The sequence below is a fragment of the Pieris napi genome, chromosome 9 (genome assembly GCF_905475465.1).
Source record: "Pieris napi chromosome 9, ilPieNapi1.2, whole genome shotgun sequence".
NCBI classification, from domain to species: Eukaryota; Metazoa; Arthropoda; class Insecta; order Lepidoptera; family Pieridae; genus Pieris; species Pieris napi.
In genome coordinates, this window is record NC_062242.1 from 8,767,915 (window position 1) to 8,778,640 (window position 10,726).

General features: G+C 31.0%; 4 protein-coding genes and 1 non-coding gene across 6 annotated transcripts; 2 read left to right on the forward strand and 3 right to left on the reverse strand.

The window, feature by feature from the left end:
* The first annotated feature begins 146 nt into the window (after positions 1-146).
* Positions 147-218, forward strand: Trnap-agg. The gene has a single exon. It is a non-coding gene; the product is annotated as a tRNA-Pro (tRNA).
* Positions 219-331: 113 nt separating this feature from the next.
* LOC125052522 lies at positions 332-2,074 on the reverse strand. The gene is made up of 2 exons (XM_047653416.1): positions 1,379-2,074; positions 332-1,279 (listed from the first exon to the last, which is right to left on the reverse strand). Exon 2 carries the CDS (start codon positions 1,259-1,261, stop codon positions 377-379), a length of 885 nt encoding a protein of 294 aa, XP_047509372.1. The 5' UTR covers positions 1,262-1,279; positions 1,379-2,074; the 3' UTR covers positions 332-376.
* A 141-nt stretch (positions 2,075-2,215) lies between these two features.
* LOC125052523 lies at positions 2,216-4,132 on the reverse strand. Of its 2 annotated transcripts, none has more exons than XM_047653420.1 (2): positions 3,905-4,132; positions 2,216-3,067 (listed from the first exon to the last, which is right to left on the reverse strand). In XM_047653420.1, the coding sequence occupies exon 2, from the start codon at positions 3,060-3,062 to the stop codon at positions 2,241-2,243; it is 822 nt and encodes a 273-aa protein (XP_047509376.1). In that variant the 5' UTR covers positions 3,063-3,067; positions 3,905-4,132; the 3' UTR covers positions 2,216-2,240. The 2 variants fall into 2 exon arrangements, with proteins under 2 accessions (XP_047509376.1, XP_047509375.1); XM_047653419.1 differs by having other exon boundaries at positions 3,909-4,124.
* A 1,193-nt stretch (positions 4,133-5,325) lies between these two features.
* Positions 5,326-6,856, forward strand: LOC125052675. The gene has a single exon (XM_047653648.1). The coding sequence runs from the start codon at positions 5,774-5,776 to the stop codon at positions 6,842-6,844; it is 1,071 nt and encodes a 356-aa protein (XP_047509604.1). The 5' UTR covers positions 5,326-5,773; the 3' UTR covers positions 6,845-6,856.
* Positions 6,857-6,906: 50 nt separating this feature from the next.
* Positions 6,907-9,604, reverse strand: LOC125052676. The gene is made up of 2 exons (XM_047653649.1): positions 9,490-9,604; positions 6,907-8,059 (listed from the first exon to the last, which is right to left on the reverse strand). Exon 2 carries the CDS (start codon positions 8,049-8,051, stop codon positions 7,035-7,037), a length of 1,017 nt encoding a protein of 338 aa, XP_047509605.1. The 5' UTR covers positions 8,052-8,059; positions 9,490-9,604; the 3' UTR covers positions 6,907-7,034.
* Positions 9,605-10,726: the final 1,122 nt, after the last annotated feature.

Below are 10,726 nucleotides of genomic sequence, written 5' to 3' on the forward strand. Positions count from 1 at the left end.
AAAACTTATACCAGAGGGCGTCACATACTTCTTAGGATTGAGGCAAGAACAGGCTTATAAAAATTGAATAAATTATATGTTCGCATTATAAAACTTTTATGGTTTATGTTTAGGTTACTTACTACAATTTCGAGAACTTGCTAACCGGCTCGTTGGTCTAGGGGTATGATTTTCGCTTAGGGTGCGAGAGGTCCCGGGTTCAAATCCCGGACGAGCCCGTATAACGTTTTGCTTTTTTAAATTTATTTTTTGATCAAGTTAATTAAATTAAATGCCTTGAAAGTGTTAGACTCAAAAATATTAATCAAAATAAAACACTTATTATGCCAAAGATTATTTATTAGGTTCTAAACATTGATTTATTTTACATAAAAAGTTATATACTGGTCATAAAGTAGTCATCAGGAGGACATGGATCATTAGTATCTATTGGTTTGTATCTGTAAATCTTGCCTCTTGTGCCTATAATGATATTTTTTTTGTTATCAAAAGCTAAACCTGTAATTTTGAAGCCCAACTGTCCTATCTTAACTGGTAAAATACTTCTGGTAAACAATCTAAATAAAGATCCTTTTACTGCTACAATGGCTTCGTCGTGGTTATTCAGTTTCAATATATATTTCAGCTCCCTAGAGAAACCTTTGTACTGTATAGGTTCATACAAATCTATTGGAAAGAAATACAATCTCCCGTCAACGTATTCATAAAAATCGTTCCCTTTACTGTCTAATATAAAGTTGTAAGCTTTCGGGATCTTATCGTATCTTTTTACAGCGGCCGAACCATTAACAAACTTGAATATTTCATGATTATGGCCCGTTGTAATATACATCTGATTATCTGTTTTGTCTATAAATATACTCCTGATGTCGTCATCACCGATTGGTCGTTCCACACTTATATCCGGTCTTGAATAGTCATAAGTAACTAAACCTTGATTCGTTCCTATATAAATTATATTGTTAGCCACATCGATTCCAATACATTGTCCAATATAATCATCGGCCACTGGTAGCTCCTTGATTCCTAAAGATCCGTGTTTCAAAATGTGAATTCCCTTTGTGTAGTTCCGTTTATGAAGTAGGAAGAATATATTATCTGTTCTTGGATCTATGACCATTCCTGTGGGGTAGCCGTCGATGGCAGCAATAAGGTGACGTTTATAATATTCATTACCAATCTTGATCCTTTCACATTTTTCAGCATAAATTGAAGCCAACAAAGCGAACAATACAATTGATCCATATTTTAACAATTTCATGATGAAACATGTCAATCCCTGAAAAAAATTTGAAAACATAAAGTTAATTAACGGTAATTTATTTTAGTTATTTAATATTTTCTTTAAATAAATTTGAATTAAAATCTTAATCCTTACTGATCGCTTAAGCAGTGATCTGAGTTTGCAATTATGTGGGCGACATCCGACTCTTTTAAAACAACCATTGTTATGTCACCGAACACCAGTTTGTAAATATCGTCTTTGGGATATAATATAGCGGGTGAATTATAAAATTTTTGTATAAAATGTAATGGGATTAACAGATAATGGGTAGAAGTACAATCTTGGTAAAATTAAGACTAATAATATATTATTGGATATTTCTTACGACAAAATTAAACTATTGCCCTCCTTACCTTTTATTTAAAGGTTTTTATACTTGACGTATATAAAGTAAGAACCTGGGGGCAGTTACACCAAATCCTGACATATGTTTACAAATATTGTTTTATAAATATCCGTTTCATAAGGTACATTTCAAGGAAAATGATTTTTGAACTAAAGCAGTTTAATATGTTAAGGTGAACACCATGTATAATAGGATCGCTAGAAAAATAGTGATGTAATAGTTTTAAAACATTCAATCTATTCTTAGATACAGGAAAAGTTATAATAACATGTCAGTCTGCCAGGGCCCTACGTTGCTGAAGTAATTTGGCGAGAAGAAGAATTAATAAAGGTAAACCTTTAGTCATTCATATTTGTATTTTATTAAATTTTATGTTTAATTTTAACTTTTCTAAAAAAATACTTAGGCATCCTATCTAATATATTATATGTATAATCTCGATAACGTTTATATTTTCTTTTTATGCGCCTGTCTCAATTTCTTTCATGTTTCAAAATCATATTGTTCAATGTTTTAATTATTTGATTTCTATAAGTGAATACATATTTATATATGGCAATGAATTAGATGAAATAAAACTACGATTTCGCATCACAAAGTTGTATTTAATTATTGGCACATTTCATATTTGTAAATCACGTCAGTCGTTGATATGTAAAAGCTGTCACCGTTAAAGGCTATGCCAGCCGGAATATAGTCTAAATCCATCATTTTCTTAGGAATTATATTATCCGGCCTTAACCAATACAATCCATCGTTTGATGCTAACACGACATCGCTGTCATCGTTAGTCGTAATCGCCCGAGCAGAGTTCTTAGGTATGCCCATGAATTCTATAGATTCTTGAAAACCTTTCAACAAAACTCTCACGTACTTGGAATCGCATTCATAGTAAATATTATCGTCACCATCTACTGCTAATATGTACGCACACGGGACATTTTCAACCCTTTCCTTTTCGTTACTAGTTAAATTAAACTTATAGACTTCGTTGTTAGGGAAGAACACCGCGTAGATATTATCTGAATGTCGTGGTTTAAACAGTTGGACAATGTCTTCATCTTTCATCGCTATAAAGTTGGCTCTGTCCGTTTTGTTTAATACATGCAGTCCATCATCACTTGCAATGTATACTCTGTCATTTTCGTAATCTACGGCTGCGGCTTGACCATTGACATTTTCAATTTTTATTGGTTCACCATTTCTTAAAATATATTGATCCATTTTAGTCTGTATTTCATCGTTTTGCAGAGTTTCCATATCAATTAACGTGAAATATAGGTCATTTGTATGAGAATTGAATGCAAGGTTTGTAGGTAAACCTTTTATCGTTAGAATTGCCGATCTAGTATAGTTCATTCGATGAAACTTATGTGAGCAGTCGTTTGCTAGTGCTGATGTTACAAACAGGAATATAAGTAGAGGCAGCATTTTTTCTGAAAAAAAAATATAGTTTTGGCATTACAACATTGTATCAATTATAGTTTCATGGATAATTCCATTAGTTGTTGTTGATGTTCTTCATTAGATTAATTAGGTTTACTTTTATCTCAGGTCAAAATGTTACACTGGAAAGTATGTTAATAGAGATAAACAACATAGCTTTATAATCTGTTTAACTATTAATGGGAAGAATTCCTATTCTTTCGAAAAGATATACTGCTAGTAATTTGACCTCAAAATTGTGATTCCTATGTTCCCGATAGTGTACGTAGACAATGCTAAGTAGACTATCGGATCTTTATCGTATATATATATAGTGTTTTTTTATTAAAATTAATTAGCTATAACTTATTTTTTTATAAAAAATAATTATGTTGTCATAATTATATAAAAAGGTAACATGTGTTTTAGAGGAATATTTATAAATAATACATGTACTTATTAGACGATGACGAGACGATCAATAATTGATCAAAAAATAATTATTTTTACTGTCAATATTGAAATATATAGATTACTATTATTGCGCCGAAAAAAAAACATGAATTATTGACGACACAATTTCGTTCTCCTGGTAAAATTTAATAACAATAACATCAGTCCCCACATTTTGTGAATTCTTTTTTTCTTACATTGAAAATGTTCAGTTAATCAGCTTTTAATTAAATAAAGGCGGGTTAAAATAGTATGCTTAAACCACATTCTTAATTTAAAAATATTTTAATACATGTTTCGTCTTATACTACTTAATTTTCATGCTAATGCTTACACAATAATGACAGGGATATGAGTATTTGTCTAGTTGCATATTTATTTAATTTATGAAGCACTTACTTGTTTAGTAGGACACAAACACCAATCACAGGGCCACAATTTACACTGATATCGTAACGATTTTGCCGTCACAGGCTAACGTAGTTCAATGCACTACAAAATGAGGTCGATCTAAAAAAATCGCGCAAAATATTAACGATTTCTCGTTTGTCAATACATTTACACTTTAGAAACAAGATAAACATTGCAAGTTCAATATATCTAGTTTTATAGGAAGGAAGGAAATGCGAATGACTATTTCCACTATACTGCGAGAAAATTATAATTTCCTTTTAGTATGTGGTAATATCAAGTTGGAGAAATCGGACGATCTAAATGTCGAACTAATTGTCTCGATTTTTTTTAACCTTCAGATTTTTATAATTATTCAGCTAGACATATGTAGTAGCATGTACATTTTGCTATTCATAACTCTGATACCCTGTTCCCCTTTTTGGATACTACTCTATATCATCATCCCATATTATCTGTGTCATTACTGCCCTCTCTAGGGTAAGTCAGAAATTTGGTTTTTTTGTCAGATGACTCTTGTGTTAAGCGGGTATTTCCATTTAAATTTTTGTTGACGTTTGAGCTATATGAATAATGTTATTAAAAAAAAACATGAAATTTTATTGAACCTAGTTATTTATTTCTAAGTACATGCTTTTCCATTTAATTCGATTTCTTTACAAACCGCGACTAGACAAACTTAACTTGTACAAAAGTCTTCGAAACATTTCTACTCTTTTGAATTTCGAATTTTTGGATGTTCCTTATATACAAATACTTTTTATTTTTATAAATTGATAGATATTAAACCTAATACGCGTGTAGCTGACCCAGCCGAAATTAGCTTTGCCAATTGAAAATTATCTCTAAGACATACTACATAATACTATATTAATAATGCTTCAAACAATCCGGTGAAATTGTCGGTTAACAATGAAAACCATGTAGGAACTAATTCTCTTCACGCATAAATGGATGTGCGTGTCGTATTCCTAGGTTTATTTTACGATTATATAACATCATTTCAATTTCAAATAAGATATTCAATATTTATTATACTAATGACAAATAAAGAGTATATTACTTTCTTATAATATAGGTGTATGGACAAGTACCGTGATACTATTAAAACTGAACGAATATTGGTTAATATTTTTCATAAATAAAAGACTTTTCATTGCTTATATTAATAAAAATTTTTATGTGGTTAATATGTAGAGAGAGATCCTTAGGGATCTATTTTTACACAATTTAAAATTGAAAACACAACTGTGGACCAACAAAATAAAAGGGATTTTTTTTTCCAAAATCCATATAATATTTTTAACATAAGTTGTTAATTTTTTCAGGCTTAGAAAGAATGATATAAATGTTCTTACATTTTTATATATTAACCTATTCACATATATAAATAAGTCATCTTTGACCGCGTTATCATCAATAAACTTTTTTCTAAGAATAATTTTATTTTGTTTGTGTCTAAGAATATATCTCTTAATATATCTTGGGAGAATGTTCAAGGCTTTTATAAGTCTGGGTTTTACAGTTTATATGAGCTCAAGTGATTCTTGCAAGATATTAATATAAACTTCATGATGTTTTACTAAATCAACCGTTCTTTGAATCTTATTTAACTTAATATTTAAAGCGACACATACAATCTGGGCTTACAAATAACCACGATCACGTCGGTGTCACCAATGTAGAGGAGGGAAGGTGTACTGTTCCTCCAACCTCCCCCTCCTAGGATCCTCGACTAGCTAACCATTGATTGGACGGCCCGAAGTTAGAAACAGTACACCTCCTTCACAATTTCTTTGTCCTTTATTTTCATGAAATAAATTGTGACTGGTTAAAACAATCCTAACTTGAAAATGAAATTTGCATTACAGCTGTTTATATTTTTATTATTATATATATTTAACTATAGGATTTTTTGTTATTTGACATATATTGTGTTATTATTTCTTTGTTCCAGAGATATGTGGGCATTTATAACGGCTGTATCTTATTTAGTAACAACAGCAAATTCTATACACGTATTTTCAGGACAGAAAAGATATAACTCAATATTTAGACCTGAAAGTATTATATTTAAATCAAATTACACAATAACAAAACTCTTAGTACCTGCCGATGGCGGATCTTACATCGATCACACTGATATACCAACGATTTTCTTTACCGTGTATGATCGAAATATACATGGAGAACATTGTATATACGTGCTGGAAGACTTTGCTGCATATGAGATCCTTGAAGGGGGCAGAGATTCAACTTCGGATTATGGACTTGATACAACAGTATATTTTGGTGCGAAAGACGGAGTTTATAAGTATGATCCAGAAACGTTATCGGCTAAGAAATTTGGCGAATTCCATGATGATATTATTCAGATTCAAAAGGCAAATGGATCAGATCTAATCTACTTTCTAACATCGCAATACAAATTGTATAAACTAGAAAATAATGGTACTAAAAAAACAAAAGTAAATTCAATACTTTGTGCTTTAGAATTTGTATTAGATACTTCTAACAATATCTATTATTTATCTTGTGATGATCGTATGCCACGAATTGTACAAAGTGATGGAAATTTACAATCATATCTTTCTAGTGTAACTGAAGACTTACAAAGTGTTAAATTTATACGACCTGCTTTTATAATGGATAGTGGTGTTCCATTTTTTGGCGATGGAACATTGTATATGTTGTATTCTAATGGGACATCTATAAAAAAAGATTTTTATATAAAAGAAACACCTACGGCTTTTAGTATTGATGCCGCTTTATATTTTGTAGCTGCTATTGACGGAAAAATTTATGAGTTTAATGTAATGGAAGTTCTTTTAAGAAATATGTTTGGGGTTTCTCTTCAATGGCCATCAGACCTAACCAAAATTATCATGTCGGTTATAGACACAACTAAAGAGGCCTCTCATTAAAATAAAGAAGACTTAGGCTTAAACGTTCTCTTTTTTATGTTAATGGAAAATAATGGCACGCATAATTGTGTATTATATATATTTTGGGTTAAAAATAAAAGATAATATTTTAGTACGTAATTTACATAGTTGATATAATCTTGCTTTTTCCTGAAGATTTAGGTAAGCAGCACTAGATCATACATTATATTCACTTACTTCGTAGACTTGCTCTCCTGTTTGCAGCTAAACTCTGTATGTCGTTAGTTTTATTGCTAAAAAATTCTTTCAATTCATCTAAAATCTCACCAAGGGCTAAAACTAAAATATTGTATTCGTATATTTTCTTGTCATAAGCATAGTATTGAATTAAAGCAGCTTCCATGCCAAATGCTGACGGGATAGCATCAAGTTTGAAATCAAAGTCAGAATTTTCACTGCTACCGTTTGAGTAAACAATGTAAGCAACATTATCAACCAGAACAGGAATGCCATCTTCTAGAATAAATGGTGGTTTTATAAGAGTGATTTTTGTAGAATTTTCTGGTAAACCCACTATGTCTTTTATGCCTTCTGTGGTCTTTACATAAACCTTCTTATCCGGAGTAAAGAAGTAAAGATTATTTGAGTAATCTAATACTATCTGTTGCGCATCAAATATATCTTCAAGTTTACTTTTATCATTACCATTATTTTGGACTTCATAAACTGTATGATCATCAGTCAAAATGTATAAAGTATTACCCTCTGCTATGTGTGCAATACCAATGATGCTGTCAGTTAAAGAACCATATTTTACAGCTATTTGCTCATCCTCTTTGTATGTGTAGATACCATCACTAGCTGCTAAGTATACAGTTCTGCTATTGTCGCCAGAGGAAGCTGCATCTCTTCCATTTTCTAAAATCTTCTTGACTTGTCCATTTTTCAAGGTATACAAACCCTGATACGTAGGTTTTCCAGCTTCATCAATATCTGCTTCAACGAAAAACACTGTAACGTTACTTTCGTCTTCATCAGAATTGGATTCGCTAGATTTGTTTTCTTCAAAATTAAGCGAATTTAAGGGTACAACTACGCTTATAATGTCATGGCTTCCTTCGTATTTAAGGAAGTTCCGTAGAAAATATTCTTTTGTTATTGTTATTTTCTCATCGTCTTCTACAGAAGTAGGAGCGCCTGAAATGAGGCCTACCAACAAGAAAGCCGTGAAGATTTTCATTGCCATCTTAATTTCTGTAAATAAATTTTCAAAATTAATTTATACATTTCAGGTTTAAACGTAGTTGAGACTAATAATACGCTCTATCTTATTCCAATCAGAAAACCAGCTTGTTCATGTTTTAATGTATAAAAATATTTTTCAAAAGAATGTTATTCATTGTTTTTAAATATCTAAGAACATTTTTGTTTTGAATGATCAATTATATTCAAAGGTGAAATGTCAGATTGATAACAGTTCAATGGAGATATTTTATATTAATACAATGATTATTATTTTAGCAAAAGGCCATAATCAACAGTAGTTATTATAATGGTATATATAATTAAAAGAAGTAAAAAAAGTACGTTATTACGTACTTTTTTTACTTCTTTTTATTTTTATTTTTATTTTTTTTATCTTCTTTTCTTTTTATTTCTTTTTCGTTAATCTTCTTGTTAACAAACTACTTAAAAGTAAATGTTACCTACATAAAAACCGTTGGTTTTATTTATACTTCTTTTTGTTTGTCTATGTATCAATAGTACGCACTATTAATGAAGTACTAGATATGATTAGTTTAATCACATTTAATGCAATGCATACGAAATCATCCCTGTTAACATTTTGTTACAAAGACGGATCGACTGCAATGTTTCTGGATTTTTCCACTAGTTAGAGAACTTTTCAGCAGGCTGAAATGTGATTTATAACCGTTTCAGGAGAGGGTCAATCACATATTAGAAAATCGTAATTTACAGAATGTTACCCTAGTTTTCAGGACGCTGAAACATTTTTTCAGACAGTTTCGTTAAAAATGTCCTCTTTATTTGTTATAGAACTCTTAGTAATAAATTATGTTATATCAACAACATAAATTATCTCTTAATCCAGTGGCCCTACAACACTAAATTGGTCTTTGCCTCAGATTGCATTCTCATTTTATTATTTTTTAGACAACTAGGTGATCAGCCTTCTGTATCAGATACATGATGATACGACGTTTGCTTTCACCGTAGGAGCCAGTGCAAATTGTGCAAATAGAAACAACATTCTATTGGTGCACAGCCGTGATTCGAACTCACGACCTTAGTGCTGAGCATCGGACACTAAAGCCACCAACGTAACTCTTATTTTATCCTACAATCGCCAAATGAAATATGCATAAAGTAAAAAATGGTATCCCCCTGAGTATCTTACGTTTTCCGAACGTCCTAGCTCTGGGCTCCTCGGAACAGAAGACCAAAGGTTAGGTCTTTACCAAGGGCCTAGAAACTTGAGTCCCATGACCCTAAAAAGAATTCTAAACTAGTCCATAGTTGGTTTCTCCATGTCGTTTACAAACACATAGTAATCGTGAATCATAGGCTAAATGCCGACGTAATGAGTAAAAATCCTCTTAATATAGTACTTAATATCAAATATAATCTATTTTAGAAGTAATAAAAAATAGTTATGAACTTACCCACGATCACTGATGAAATGGCAATTATAAAGCTATCGTAAGGAAATAAATAGAAGTCGCTTAAGTCTTATCATTTGTTTATAAAACGGTGTTAATATTATCAATTGGTCATAAGGTCATACGTGGGTAACACTGAAAATGTTTAGAATTGGCCAGTTAAAGAAAACTTATCGCTAAAGAAAACTTATCGCTAAAGAAAACTTTTTTGAATTTCAATTTTAGAACTCTTTAGTAACCTAATGTAGTATATTGCATTCATTTGTCATTTGCGACCATGTGTAGCGAGGAACGGAGATTACTTCGAAAAACAATGAAAGTATTGGCATCTTTCTACATTAAGCCGTGTTTCATTTTCTAAACATTTTCAGTGTTACCTAGGTATAATGGCATATTCTATGTTGTTGTATGAATTAATTAAGTTCAATCTGACTCATGACTCTTGAATAATCTTATTATAGCGTGAATTGTAAATTAAATGATAGGTATTTTCCCACAAATTTCATCCGAGATTAAAGTAATTATATCGTATTTATAAATTCCCGCAGATTGAATGCAAAAAGCTTTCAGAATGCCATCAGTTTCTATATTACAACCTGAAAACATACTTGTTCCATTTAAGTGAATGTACACCGTTCTATTGTAAAAATTCCAGATGTTTCTTCTTCTTTTTCTTTTGCATCTGCATTACTGGAGGTTGGCCGTCAGTATTGTGAAGCGTTTCTTGTCCTGTGCAAGATGCAGCAACCATTGCTCTCTCGTAGTCGTAATACCCGTCCACTTCCTAACGTTACGAAACCAAAATCTTTCTTTCTAACATCACGCCGTTTACCCTGGATTTTACGCATTATAATAAATAAAAGATGGTGGTTGCGGTTTTATTACAGTCACTTAAGTGGATTCTGGCAGGGACTTTATTTTATCTTCTGTGCAATATTCAGGATCAAACAGTCGTATACATTTAAATAAAACACTATTTTGACCGGATTGAAGTTATGTATTATTATAAATTTACAACTATTTAACATAATTTTAAATTTATCCGACGTTTCGCGTGCTCAAAATAGTGTTTTATTTAAATGAATAAAAGTTATGTCAATCAAAGACAATACTATAGTCGTATACATTCTTATTAGGGGTATACATTATCTTCAAGAAAAAAAAACAATATTATCTTCAGCTAAAAATAAAGCATTTTATGATTTTATTTCAATATTCATATTTTGTTTGCCGCCAGTAG

What these genes read in the sequence shown, in the direction of transcription:
- LOC125052522 (XM_047653416.1), bottom strand. Translation starts at nt 1,261, where the DNA reads ATGAAATTGTTAAAATATGGATCAATTGTATTGTTCGCTTTGTTGGCT.
- LOC125052523 (XM_047653420.1), bottom strand. Translation starts at nt 3,062, where the DNA reads ATGCTGCCTCTACTTATATTCCTGTTTGTAACATCAGCACTAGCAAAC.
- LOC125052675 (XM_047653648.1), top strand. Translation starts at nt 5,774, where the DNA reads ATGAAATTTGCATTACAGCTGTTTATATTTTTATTATTATATATATTT.
- LOC125052676 (XM_047653649.1), bottom strand. Translation starts at nt 8,051, where the DNA reads ATGGCAATGAAAATCTTCACGGCTTTCTTGTTGGTAGGCCTCATTTCA.